General features: G+C 38.5%; 1 protein-coding gene across 2 annotated transcripts in view; it reads left to right on the top strand.

Moving 5' to 3' along the window:
• Positions 1–15,139, top strand: part of RELN (reelin) — a 498,553-nt gene that overhangs the window by 425,848 nt on the left and 57,566 nt on the right. For both annotated transcript variants that reach the window (XR_012014160.1, XM_072791484.1), the window contains exons 42-46: positions 4,192–4,412; positions 6,557–6,704; positions 9,019–9,277; positions 10,136–10,385; positions 14,198–14,366. Coding sequence is in view for 1 of the 2 variants with exons in the window: in XM_072791484.1 (XP_072647585.1) it covers positions 4,192–4,412; positions 6,557–6,704; positions 9,019–9,277; positions 10,136–10,385; positions 14,198–14,366 (1,047 nt within the window). In the remaining variant the exon portion in view is untranslated. The remainder of the gene's footprint in view (positions 1–4,191; positions 4,413–6,556; positions 6,705–9,018; positions 9,278–10,135; positions 10,386–14,197; positions 14,367–15,139) is intronic.

Here is a 15,139-nt window from a genome sequence, read left to right as displayed (position 1 = left end):
ACTCAGCATAATTAGAAGTCTTGGGTCTTCAAGCAAAACTATGAATACCTAGTATTTTTCCAAAAGGGTGAAAGTGAATTTTCACAAGTCTGCATTCTCTTTGAACATAAGTCCATTTGCTTCTCATCATATCATCAGCATAATTTTTATAATTTGATTGCTAAGGACTTGAATATTTTGATCTGTCAAGTATGTCATTTATTAATTAGTTCTTGCTATTAACCATGATATTATCCCAATGGAAAATCCAACTATTAAAAAAAAAAGCACTACTAAGCAGGATGTCCTCCCGATTCTCTAGAAGATAGAGCTGACAATTCAGTCGGCATAACTAGAAAGCTGTTATTCCTGTGGGTGAGGAGGATTATCTATAGAAGAATAGGGCAGGGAGAAAGAGCTCAGGAAAAATTTTTTAGCCAAGATCAATTGTAGTATTTAAAATCATATCTTGCAGGAAATAAAAGGGGCTTACCAAAAAGTGGAAGAACATACTGGAAGCATACTGGGGAATTTCATGGACCCCACTCAGAAAGTGTGAGGACCCCAGCAACAGAAGTGTGACCCTCATTTTTATCATGACTTTCACATCACTCAGCAAACTATGGCTCTCATGTGCCAGGAACTCTTAATTCCACATTTCTAGAAAAGATCTGAATCAGTCAGCTATAGCCAGAAAGCTGAGCTACGCAACAAAAGTCTAGATGCCAAAAATCCATGGTTATGGGCAGTGTAGACAGGGAGAAGGCCTACTGGCCAATCACATAGGCGTTTATGACCAAGATCGTGACCATTAATGGTATTGTTGAAAAGCATCCAGGTTTTGTCTTTAATGGACTTCTCATCCTCCTGTTGCTCAACTAAGAATTGGATTAACTAGGAAACAACCCCAAAGATAGGTTGTAGGCCACAAGTTTACATCACTTTAACAACCGAGACTTGCTTCAGCAAGTTCCCACATGGAAACAATCCTATTTAAAGAAATAGGAAATAAGGTTGCAGGACAGTTGCTCTGGTGTCATGAGCACCATGAGGTGTCATGGAAACCACCTCACTTAGAAAGAATTGGTGATGTCCACAGGGCTGTGCTTACACATAAAGAAATACAATTTGGAAATCTGAACAAGAGAAATTATAAAGCAATATAATTTGAACATTAGGAATTTATATATTTTCACCTACTGCTATTGGGTGTCAGTTTAAAATATACCTCCTCCAATGATGAAAGTACAGAACCTAGAACATCATGTTATTTGTATTCTGTATCCTTTTTATTTCTATAAAAAGAAAAGAAATCTGTTGAAGAGGCCTGCCCACTCTCGGAACAGTGTAAACCTACCTTTCAGATTGCCTTCAACCATTTCTGCGAAGAGAAGAATTTGCCTTAATAGTGTTGTCTGGTCCTTGTTTCAGGAAAAGAATTAGCACCCTTCTTAAAACCCACACAGGCATGAATTGCTGGAAGGCAAAAGTTAAATTTTCTCCAACTCAGTGAACCATTGCTTGGTTTGTATTCAACATGGTCCACAGTGACACTACAAGCTAGATGCTAAAAAAATATATATGACCCAAATTTAAATTACCCTTTTCTGTGTAATTACTGGACACCAGGTACCAAAAAAGCATATGAAATGTCTTCAGCTGCAGAAATGACCATTTTTGCCCCGACCTATAGTCCATTCACATTTGAAGCATGAACTATTGAGTTTCCATAGAGTTTTACTCACATTACCTTTGTGTCCTTTTCGTCTGGAGTCTTTTTGTCTTTAAAACTTCCTAATTGCTTTTGCTTTATACAGTTTCATAATGAGTCAACCAAAACCCCTGTTTAATGAAAGCACTGTTATGTGCCTGAAATTTTAAGTTTATGTTTAAAAAAACAGACCCTTTTGAATACCACTGGTTTGGGAGAACAGACATTCACCAGGGAGGGTGGCAGTGAGAAATTTTCAAAATAAGATTTCAGCAGAAGGGAACCACAGTGAAACCAGACCCTTCAGCCCATTTATCATAGTTCTTGCAGTTTCTGAGTCAAGGCAGGTGAACAATAATAAATATCCAACCAAGGTGGTTCATTTGTATGCAGAACATTTGAATAAATAAGAAGTTCAAAAAAATCCATGTAGGCTTTTGTTCAAAGGAAAACTCTAGCTATTTCCCTCAGCTCAGCAGTCTGAAAGTTCAAAGGGTAGAAAGTGCTTCTTGCCAAGACTAAACTTTGACAAGTATTTGAAAATAAAATGTAATTATGAACTGGCATTTTGGGAGCAGCTCAGTATGGTTGGAGTCTTGATATAAACAGTGAAGTTAGGGTTAAAATTATATGTGGGAACTTGACTCCATCTGCTTTTACTATCTACTAAACTTTAGGAGCCTAATAAATACTTCTAAAATTGACTTCTAATTTCTGTTTCTCAAATTAATAAATTATTCTGAATTTGATTCCTATGATAACTGAAAATGGGACAAATTCATAGGGTACAAAAACAAGTACACATGCCATCTCTATATTCATCCCCTCAAAAATAAATCCAATTCAAATTCAAATAAATTTGAATTGAGTTTGGAATATAATAAAATAATACGAAACTATTTTGGACTACTACCTAAATAAGTAGATTATTTCCAAGAAGCTATCATCAACAATATGATAGGACAATTTAATTATAAATAAAAGGGAAAACTGTCTTTGATTAAAAAGAGATTAATAAATAAGAGACATCTAACTGAAACAAATGTGATTTTGTCCGTCCTCTCTTTAAAATACTCTTGTGGTTGGGATCCCTGGGTGGCGCAGCGGTTTGGCGCCTGCCTTTGGCCCAGGGCGCGATCCTGGAGACCCGGGATCGAATCCCACGTCAGGCTCCCGGTGCATGGAGCCTGCTTCTCCCTCGGCCTGTGTCTCTGCCTCTCTCTCTCTCTCTCTGTGACTATCATAAATAAAAAAAATAAAAAATAAAAAAAAAAATAAAATACTCTTGTGGGGCTCTCTGTTGCCAATAGGACAAAATCAAAACAAAACAAAACCTTAATCTGGTCTTAAAGCTCTTCACAACAAATGACATACAACATTTATTGAGCATCTACTGTATATGTTACACTATGCCAGGCACCTTGAAAGGGTCAAAGAAGAAAGAGACATAGACATTGGCCTCTAGGAGCTCATAACCAATAGGGGAAATAGGTACACTTTTAAATATCTCCACCTGTGATAATTATAATAATAGAAATCCTATCAAAAATATGGAAGAGAGAGAGAAAGAAAGGAAGGAACTAGTTATTTCCCATATGACCCAGCAATTCCACTACCATTCTACCCCCAAAGAATTGAAAACATGTATTCAAGCAAATATTTGTACATGCATGTTTAGAGAAGCATAGTTCACAAAAGTCAAAAGGTAGAAACAAAAAGTGTCCATCAACTGATGACTGGACAAATAAAGTTGGTATACCCATATAATGGACTATTATTCAGTCATAAAAAGGAATGAAATCCTGATACTTGCAACCCCCGGGGTGAACCTTGGTAGCATTATGTTACAAGAACAAAGCCAGACACTAGATGTCACATATTGTATTTCATTTATGTGAGATATCTAATATAGAAAAACCCTTGTGGCAAACAGCTGATGAATGGTTGTCAGGGGCTGGAAGTAGGATGCTATGGGGAGTAACTGCTTAATAGACACAAGGTTTTCTTTTGGGATGATGAAAATGTCTTAGAACTTGATAGAGGCGGTGGTTAGCTAACACTGTGAATGTGATGCCACCCAGTTGTACTCTTTAAATGGCTACTGATTACTTTTATGTTACATGAATTTTACTTCAATTTATGAAGAAAAGGAGTAGCTATACAGAGTAGAGTGTAGATAGTCAGAATAGAGAAAGTGTCACCAAAGGAGTCGATCTTGAAAAAAGTGGAGGGTCAGGTAGAATTTGACCTGGTGATGGGATTGGGAAGGGCTTACAGGAAGCAGAACATAATTGGCAAAATCCTGGAGACTGAGGAATGTAGTGTGTGTTCATGGAATGTCAAATCGTATTTTCTACTTCTTGAGCGTGGTGCAGAGGTAGTAACTGCCCACTGCTCATTGATCAGATATGCTTACGTTGAAGCTGTGTTGTTCTGTTGATTGGATTTTTTGTTGTTGTTGTTGTTGATTGGATTTTTAAAGTGATGTACCGCTTTTCCAGATCTGTGCGTTTCAGATGGTACCAAGGATTTTACCCTGCTGGCTCTCAGCCAGTGACATGGGCCATTGATAATGTCTATATCGGTCCCCAATGTGAAGAGATGTGTAACGGACATGGGAGTTGTATCAATGGAACCAAGTGTATATGTGACCCTGGCTACTCAGGCCCAACCTGTAAAATAAGCACCAAAAATCCTGACTTTCTCAAGGATGATTTTGAAGGTAATCTTTTAAAATAAATCCTATGTAGCTTCGTGAAGGAACTTACATACTTACTGTAATTTGTAATATAAAAGTAATCGTAAAAAAAAAAGTAATCGTGAAGTTCTATTCTAACATTTCATTATTTATCCTTACAGTTAGGACCACCCATTTCTTCGTGTAGTTCTGAATTGTATAGGATTCCATTTTTGAAACAAGGGTCATTGAGAATGAGCAAGGCCATGTTTGAGAAAACTAAAGCTATTTTCACTGCTTTTCTAACACATGTAATTTCTGATTAATAAAAATTTTAGAAACTGTCTCTAGAGGGTTAATGTTAGGTAGAGAGAACAAGTTTCCAAAAATATAAATTCCTGTCATTGTTTATCATCAACTCATTAAGCAGCCTCTCATCACTTTCTGTATCTCAGTTGTGTACCTAGAATCTAACATCATCGTATATGACAATAATGTTATAGAAAAATGTACCTGGATATGTAGTCTGATAAAACAATGGAAAAATATTCTCCTAAGAGAAAGTCTTAAATGTAATAGCTATATGTGTTAAGATAGTGAGATCAAAAGATTGCTTTCTTTTTCCCAAGTTGTCTATAAAATTGTAATAATAATGTATTTATGATTTTAAGGTACAATTTAATATTAAGTTTAGGTATATCAATACAACGGAGTATGATGCAGCCATAAAAAGGAATGAAATGCTGATTCATACTACAACATGTGATGAAGCTAGAAAACTTAATGCCAAGTTAAAGGAGTCAGACACAGAAGGCTATATGTATCATATGATTCTGTGAAACATCCAAAATAGGCAAAGCCACAGAGACAGAAGGCAGATTTGTGGTTGCCAGGGGCTGGGGGAGGGGGAGTGACTGCTTAATGGGTATAAGGTTTCCCTCAAGGGTGACGAGAAAGTTCTGGAAGTAGGTAGTGGTGATGGTTGCACAACAAGAATGTGAATGTACTAAATGCCACTGAGTTGTTCACTTTAAAATGTTGAAAGTGATCAATTTTATGTTGTGTGCATTTTACCACAATCCAAAAAAACCCTAGATCTAAGATAAGTATCTGGAGAGATTTGTGAGCTGGTTTTGAAAGATATTTTTTTTAATTTTATTTATCTATTCATGAGAAACAGAGGCAGACACACAGGCAGAGAGAGAAGCAGGCTCCATGCAGGGAGCCCGATGTGGGACTCGATCCTGGGTCTCCAGTATCACACCCTGGGCTGAAGGCGGCACTAAACCACGGAGCCACCCAGGCTGCCCTTGAAAGACATATTTAATGGAAAATATTAAATTATGCTGTAACTTCTTCCATTAAAACTGTGTTTTAAAAAATATTTTATGGGCAGCCCTGGTGGCTCAGCGGTTTAGCGCCGCCTGCAGCCCGGGGTGTGATCCTGGATACCCTGGATCGAGTCCCACATCGGGCTCCCTGCATGGAGCCTGCTTCTCCCTCTGCCTGTGTCTCTGCCTCTCTCTCTCTCCTCTCTTTGTATACTCATGAATAAATAAATAAAGTCTTTAAAAAAATATTTTATAAATACTTGCCTGACTTGGTCCTGAGAGTAGCAAAGACACAATTCAGAGGCCAGTAGAAGAGCTACATTACCCTCTCTTGCTTTTGGCTGGAATCACTCTCTGACTAGCAGGTGTCATTTTCTGCAGTGTAGGAGCAGAAAGGAAGGATCCATCTAGCTGGACCATAGCTACTTGGGAAAAGCCCCACCTCCCTTCTGTCATATGAACCATTAAATTCTACAGCCAAGGGCAGCCCTGGTGGCCCAGCGGTTTGGCACCACATTCGACCCGGGGTATGATCCTGGAGACCCGGGATCGAGTCCCACGTCAGGCTCCCTGCATGGAGCCTGCTTCTCTCCCTCTGCCTGTGTCTCTGCCTCTCTCTCTGTGTGTGTCTGTCATGAATAAATAAATAAAATCTTTTAAAAAAAAATTTCTACAGCCAAGGTTAAACCATTCAAACAAGCTAAACTGTTGAAGAGACCTCTTATTCCAAAACCCATGACTCCAGTATTCGTAACTTTGTATTTTAAAACTGCATGAAGCACTTACCATATTCCTTTTTAAAAGAACATGACTTTATTTGGGGTCCTAGATAAATGACATTTACCACTTTTTTTTCAGGTCAGCTAGAATCCGATAGATTCTTATTAATGAGTGGTGGAAAGCCATCTCGGAAGTGTGGAATCCTTTCCAGTGGAAACAACCTCTTTTTCAATGAAGATGGCTTACGCATGTTGATGACACGCGATCTAGATTTATCACATGCTAGGTAAACATTTTTAGATGCTGTTGAGAAACCACGTCATGATGTGCAGTAACAGAACATAATCAAATCAGAAGGAAGCAGACATCTCAAGGACAAGGCCTTCTGTTGGAAGGGCTGAGCTTCCCTTATCTAAGACTCCCTTAAGACACAATTTCCATTCTAATTTCATTCTAAAACCAAAAGAGCTTTATGAAATAAACTAGATCAGAAATGAAACATAGCTAAAGAGACAAAAATTAATATCAAGATCAGTGATACTTACAAGATGGTGACTAGAAAATGACAACGTTTAACTTCCTTTCACTTCAAGAAAATAATGTTACATTTTTTTATACACCTTCTAGAGAATATTTTTCATGAGCACTTGGACTATGTAGAAAATGACCATGCTTAGTAGAAAGTTTAATTGAAATACAATACGTCCTCAAACTACCCACCATTAATTTTATATCCATTAGCAACTTAAGTTAAAAATATTTGAAATGTAGCCTTATTCTTCATAAACATTTCTTTCCAATGATTTGCTCATGCTTTCTAGGCACTCATTTTCTGATTTGAGCACAGCCTCTGAGAAACAAACATTTTAAACTGGCTCAGAGGATTATGTCCTGTCAAGATGTGTATCTCTTGATCATTTGACGAGCCAAAAACTTATCCAGGAAAATAAAGAAGACAACATAACATGTGTAAAATGGAACCTTGACCTATTTTTGCAAGTGAAGAACAAAGAAGGGGTGTTTCTGTTTTTTTGAAACATTTCAGAGTATCTCAAGATATATCTTAACATATTTATTCTCCTCTTTCACCTAAATCTTTCATTTATTGAATTATAAATTTGACCATGCTTCGTAAAAATAAAATTCTGTGAGATAATAATTTTATAGTTATAGAAAGCAAAATTTTATTTTTCCTCATCCTATTTTAATGCACATGGTTTAATTTGGTGCTCTTTATTTCAGATTTATCATTGGCAGCTGAGTTCTCTAATTTAGAAATTAGTGGGTTTTTCTAAATATAAATAGATGTGGATTTATAAATAGATGTGGATTTCTGATGTGGATTTATCCATAACTAAGTTATATAAACATTTCCCAATATAAGTAGACAATAGGCTAAAAGGTTTTTTCCATAAATGGTTATTGTTTGTATACATATCAACATCACTAGGCACTATGTATTTTTTTTCATTAATCCAATGTTAAAAGCTCCATTATTTATCTCATCTCAGTACCATGCTGTGTAGGATTTGCATATATTGACCTCAAAATGCTCCATGTAAAATCCCAATTTTCTCGGGGTTATAAGATAAATGAATGCCTAGTTAATGGAGATGGGGGAGGGGAGGAACCCATGAAGAATGCATGGTTTTATATACGGAAGTGATAACTTTTATTATAAGTCCCAATATGCTCCCTATGTTTGACACACATACATAATTGGGTGTATGTGCTGGGTTACACATGAAATTTATTCCGCATTACCAGCTAGCACAATGGCCAGACCAGGCACCAGCAGCTTGCCTGCCAAAGATAACATGTGAGCTAGTTTTCATTGGCACCCCAGCTGGTTGCTGCCACTCTGTCCACCTCGCTGCCAGCTGGGAAGGCTGCCACTGGCTGACCGCCACAGTTCTCGATGGTCCGTATCATCCATCCCAGACCCAGCAATAGTCAGAGGCTGGCACAGCCTACCATCACCACCACTCCACACTCATGCTTCCCTGCCCCTGGCACGAAAACCAGAAAAGAGGCCCAGGCTTGACACACCTCTTCCAAAAGATTCCTGGCCTTTCACAAAGAGGTGCTACAACTGCAGAATCTCAATGTGTCTCCCAAAACCAGTAATACGAGATCTGAAAAACTACTGGTAAAACCTGGGAATGGACGATTTTGCCAATTAATGGCATAAGCTGTATTCATAACATTTTCCCAGTTGCAGATACTAAAGGGCAAATTCATCTTAAATAGATAGATGACAATACACACTCCCAAACTTGGAGAGTCTTTGGACCCTTGTCATCTTCTAGAATAGCCAAGGAGTACAGTGGACACTCAATTCCCTCAGACTCTCCCGTGTGGAGGGGTACAAAATGTGAAAATGGGTACAGAATTGCCTTTTTTCAGACTTCACATTTTATTAACTCCCTTACATTAAAAAAGGAAAATTGGGCTTTGAAACGATTGCTTTGGATATTCATTAAGTCATCATATTCCTAAAAGCCATGCATTCCCCACCTGACCCTTTTGAGAATAGCATGAATTTCTCACTGAAGTAAAAAAAAAAAAAAAAAGTCTACAATAAATCTTACTCATGGCAGATTTGTGCAGTTCTTCATGAGACTAGGATGTGGTAAGGGTGTTCCTGACCCCAGGAGCCAGCCTGTGCTTCTACAGTATTCACTCAATGGCGGCCTCTCATGGAGTCTCCTTCAAGAGTTCCTTTTCAGCAACTCGAGCAACGTGGGCAGGTACATTGCCCTGGAGATACCCTTGAAAGCGCGTTCGGCTTCTACTCGCCTCCGCTGGTGGCAACCATCTGAAAATGGGCACTTCTACAGTCCCTGGGTAATCGACCAGGTCAGTCCATTCGGGATTAACTATTACAATTTTTGGCACTGGCGCTGCGTGCGGCCTAGCTAGCGTTCAGTCCGGCCCTCTCTCTCAGGAGAGGAAGCCCAGTACCCACGATTGAATGACTTGCCCAAAGGCACACAGCTAGATTAGATATGGCATTTAGCTTCCTTTCCTTCTCTTTTCCTTCAATTGCCTGAGCCTATAAAAACAAACGACACAACAGAAGGCCCAGGTCCTGCTCATAGAGAAATCGGCCATATGGGTAGAGGGACTTTTTCAAGCGTGATGCGAGGTTATAATTCTCTGAAAAGGAAAATGTGCAAATTAGCATTGGTACCACATGCAGTAGCTTCCAAATCCTCTTTCCTAGCCTTTGAAGAAGAAATAAATAAATCTTCCTAATATCCTTATGGACAGTTCTAAAGGATCTTCATACATAATAAAATGCGTATCAAATAGAACTCAAAGAACCTGTTAACAAACGGTAGAATCCATGCAAAGAACTGGAACTGAAATGCCTTAGGATACAACTGTCCTTAAATAGAAATTTCACATGGAAAATAATCACATGTAAGCCAAATTTTGCTTTCCCAGCTTGGGCGCATGTAGTTCCCAAAGGCACAATTTGGCCCATGAAGGCTGTGAATGGTTTTGTCAATACTTCGATTTGTTTTCTGTAGCTTCTTGCCAGATGGGCAAGCAGACCACATAAACAAAAACATTCTGAAAGGCCCCAAACAGTATGCTTGCCATGTGACGCCAGTTTTGAGCAATCTGACAGCCAAAAACAAACAGAAAGACTGAACTCTCTCAGATTTTGAAACCATATCGAAAATTTGTTTTCTTAAAAATACATTTCAGATTCTTATTGGAGGAAACATTTCTGGCAATACAGTCTTGGAGGATGATTTCACAACCCTGGACAGTAGGAAATGGCTACTTCACCCAGGAGGCACCAAGATGCCTGTGTGTGGCTCTACTGGTGATGCCCTGGTCTTCATTGAAAAGGCCAGTACCCGCTATGTGGTCACCACAGACATTGCTGTGAATGAGGATTCATTTCTACAGATAGATTTTGCTGCCTCCTGCTCGGTCACCGACTCCTGTTATGGTAAATATTCTATGTTCAGGTAGAGGGACAGATGTGTAAATGGGCATCTATGGCACCTCTGACAAGTCTGTAAGTGAAACAAAAGTGCGCGTGAGTCAAACCATAATCACATTCTTGAAAATGTTGTTGGATACATTAAATTATAGAAGTCATTTTTTTAAAGCATCAGAATGTGAGCTTATTTTTAAGTATATGTACAATGAAGACTTTTTTACATATGAATAATAACCCCTAATTTATCTCTTTTTGAAAAGTCCAGATTTTTGTTTACTATCAGATTTGCAGAATTAGGGGCTCTCATCACATAGAGAATGCCAGAATAAGCATTAGGCATAGGCAATAGGCAAATTTATACTTAAATTTGCATAGACATGGGTTTTAATTCATAGGGCTTTAGATTAGTCCAGTTACTGTCTTCTTTCCAGTCCCCTAGGAATCATGAAATTTTATGGTTCCCATGTTGCCTTATACTTTTTGCCATTCTAGTTATAGCATATTCTAGGCTACTCTTATTGTGACCAATTTGCATCCTCTAGGTTTTGGACACACATACTCACATATACCTTGCAGGCACACATGTACACACACACATACACACACGAACATAGACACACCTATCTGGGGAGATTAAAAAAAAAGAAAACTGACATCACTGCATACTTGGATCCTTCACTCTAACTTGCAAGCCTGTCAGGATTCTGAGGATCTTCTGGTCCTTTACCACCCCATATCATTCTCATCCAAGAGATCCAAACTAGAATGTTCACAAGGACCTTGTTCTGTCTTAGATTGTAGGGGGCCAACATTTTTTTTGTATATTTTTTATTGAAGTTCAATTTGCCAACATATAGTATAACACCCAGTGCTCATTCCGTCAAGTGCCACAGGGGGCCAACGTTTGATGAATGTAGTTACTTCAAAGGTCTTGGAAAAATCCAGACTTTTCATATTTCCCTGAGTTTGAATTCAATGGACATATCTTTGGGGGAATCCCAGAATCTACCTCAGATTCAATCAGTCAACACTAAACTAGTCATAGGGGTGAAACTTGGAAAAATATAAGGTATATATCTGTCTTCAATGGGTCTAGTTAAGGGGATACTTCAAAAAGTTAGAGTCCAATAAATGACTAAATCAAGTGCTCTATGGATTGGTACTGATGTGAAATGTAATGAAAGCTCCAGGGAGAGTGAGATGACCAATGGATGGCCAATCCAAGGATTTGGGGAAGATTTCACAAAGAAGCTTAGTCTTAAATGATGATTGAAATGCATTTGAAGAGTGAATGGAAAAGAAAGGACATCCCAAGCTAGGCTCACAGCATAAGCAAAGAAGCAGAGATGGGGACCTCCTAGTCCATAAGGCAAACCATGAGCAGACCAGCCTCAACAGGGAATATTTGCATCTGGTAGAGAAGAGAAGAGTGCTGATTTTTTTTTTTTTTTGAGTGCTGATTTTGAAAATAGTTTGGGTCCTAGGTACCTATTTCCCCAGTAGCATAGGAAAGTGATGAGAACCCAAGGATATAAGTTATGACACGGTAGGCCTACAGTAGCACCAGTACTGCCACTCTGCCCTCATAAGCCCAGTCCTGTGTACTTTCTACTGCAGCCTGGTATAACCTCTTGAGAAAGATTGAACTGAAAGATCAGAGAAGAAAGTGGATAAGCAGAGTTGGCAACTAAGGAAGGAGAGCCTTACAAGGCACACACAAGAATCTGTGCTTGACAAGGACATGAATAAAAGGGTACAATTGCAGGGGAGTGACATGGTATGTTTTAGGGAGATTTGGCCAGGAGCATGAAGATGCATAGGGAAGAATCCAAATAAAGTAGCCTCGGTGGGGATCCCTGGGTGGCGCAGCGGTTTGGCGCCTGCCTTTGGCCCAGGGCGCGATCCTGGAGACCCGGGATCGAATCCCACGTTGGGCTCCCAGTGCATGGAGCCTGCTTCTCTCTCTGCCTGTGTCTCTGCCTCTCTCTCTCTCTCTCTCTGTGACTATCATAAATAAATTAAAAAGATTAAAAAAAAAGAAGCCTCGGTGGTAATCTCTGTAGAAGGTGATAAAGTCACCTATGTGGTGTGAAGAGAAACAGGAACAATAAAATTGATATGAGACAGTGCAAGCAAAAAGAAGCAGCAAATCTCAAAACCAGGTGACAGTTTGAACATTGAGAGTAAAGAAGAGAGAAGAGCAAAATTTCTAAAATATTTTCTGAATTTTGAACCCAGAAAACCAGTGCAAAAGTATTGCCATTGATAGAGTTTGGTAGTTAAGAAGAGATGTTTATTTATGAGGGAAAATGGTGAGTTGTTCTTTAGTTTGGGTGGAAGCAGCTTTAAGTGGAGATACCCTTGAGCGAGGAGGATTTACAATATAAAAAGCAGGAACTTTGTCTAAACTGTGCGTCACAATATGCCAACATCCGGTGCCATGCCAGGCTGAGTAAACATTTATTGAATTAAGGAAATTAATTGGAGACATAAAATTGGCAGATCTGGGCACAGAGATAATAGTTGAAGCCCAAGGAGTATACACATAGAATAGAAGGCCAGAAAGGGAGTTTGGACGAATGCCCATAGCTGGGTTAGTTAGCACAGGAGTCAGAAGAAAAGTAAGACAGAAGATTCAGAATAATGTCCTCCAAAAGAAAAGAAAGTTTCAAGAATCAGAGAATAATCAATAATGTCCAGTGCTGTAGGAAGGACAAGAACAATGAAGACGGAGATGGACCGCAGTATTTAACTAGAAAGGGTTGCTGGGAACCATACTGCAGTGAGTGGTCCCACGCTGGCTGCGCATGAGAATCACCTGGGGAGCAGTAAAGCTCAAAACGCCTTGGCTGTGCCCCAGAAGAGTGAAATCATAATCCCTGGGGGTGGGCCCCTGGCATGAGTGGTTTCCAAAGGTACCCAAGTGATGTCAGTAGAGAAAGCAATTTCAATTTCTTGGGGCTCAAGCAGTTTATAAAGACTTAAGCAGGAAATAAAGAGGAATATGAAACCTAGGTTGTAAGTTGGATTTTTCAGAAGAAGCAAAAGAAAGAAATATCTTTTTGCAGACCCACAGCCTGATGCACGCTTTGGCACAAATTGCATGGACTTCAGCTACCTCCTCATACCTCTCTGACTCCCCAGTATATTCCACAACACAGTAGAGCAGGATATGTGAAAAAAGAGATTTTGCCATTTTTAAAAAGATTTGTCTATAGCAGGAGTAAAATTGGCATTGTTGGTCAGGATCCCTGTCGAATGGTCAAATTTTTAGAAAGTTGCTCAATTTTTTAAAACTAAAAAAGTAATCATTAAAATATATGGTCATGATGTTTGTGTTTGCATGTTAACCATGAAATAAATAGTATATTTAAAATAAATAAATAGTATATTTATTATAGTACATATATAGGACATATATATAATTTGCATAATTTTATAATATACTGTAACTATTAAACAATAAATATATATTATAACTATTATTACTATTGCTTTAACCCCATATGAACAATGGTTTTGTTATGATTGTTCCAAAATCATATATTGTTTCTCAGTATACAGAGTGACTCAGGAGAATTTACTTTATGTTTCACTTGATCATAGCCCCTCAAAAGAAAAATTATTTTAATCTGGAAAGTGAAAAATAATAACTAGTATTGTGCAGAAGGAAAAATCAAGAAACATTTCAAAATAGGAAACATAAATAGGAAGGAAAAATCAAACTGACGTTTGAATTGAAACATAAAAAAACATAAGTAATTATGGTTCCTGGGTCTGCAGAAATGTATTGCTAATCAGAATGTTTCCTGTTCCAGCTATTGAATTGGAATACTCAGTAGATCTTGGATTATCATGGCACCCATTGGTAAGGGACTGTCTACCTACCAATGTTGAATGCAGTCGATATCACCTGCAGCGGATCCTGGTGTCAGACACCTTCAACAAATGGACGAGAATCACCCTGCCTCTCCCTCATTATACCAGGTATGGATGCTTCTGCATGTAGTGAACCCGAATTTGATATACTTTGGCATTTTATATTCAACACCAATTCAATTCAATATATATCAATATATTATATTGATATAATTTGGCATTATAATTTGGATTTTAGGACAAGTTTAAATGAGATCCATGCCATTTTGTTACCTGTTGATTATATTGCCAGGCATGAGTTACTAAGGTGCTCTTAATAAGCAAAACAGGGCACCTGGCTGGCTTAGTCAGTAAAGCATGTGATCTTGATCTCGGGGTTGTGAGTTTGAGCCCTACTTTAGGCATAGAGTTTACTTTTTAAAAAAATAAGCAAGATAGGAGGTACCTGGCTGGCTCAGTCAGTGGAGTATGCACCTTTTAATCTCAGGGTCATGAGTCCTAGCCCCACACTAGGCATAGAGCTTTCTTTAAAAAAACAAACAAACAAAAAACAAAACAAAATACAAGGCCTCTGGCTGGCTTGGTTGGAGAGCATGCAACTCTTGATCTTGGGGTCAGGAGTTTTGAGTCCCATGTTGGATGTAGAGATTACTTAAATAAATAAATAATTTTAAAAATTATTTTTAGAAAAAGGCAAAGTAGAAACCAGTTTTTGTGGTGACCTTTTTCTGTGTTTTCCCAAAAGCCAAGCCTATCCTGACTTTGATTTAGAGCTAATATTTTGAAAGAATGGTGTATGCAAGAAAACAGTGGCTGAATCAGTGAGATTCTCCAACTTAATTCACTTAAATTTAAAACAGGCACATTGGATGAAGAATAGA

The sequence above is a fragment of the Canis lupus genome, chromosome 21, assembly GCF_048164855.1.
Source record: "Canis lupus baileyi chromosome 21, mCanLup2.hap1, whole genome shotgun sequence".
Taxonomy (NCBI): Eukaryota; Metazoa; Chordata; class Mammalia; order Carnivora; family Canidae; genus Canis; species Canis lupus.
This window is presented reverse-complemented; position numbering and strand designations above follow the sequence as displayed.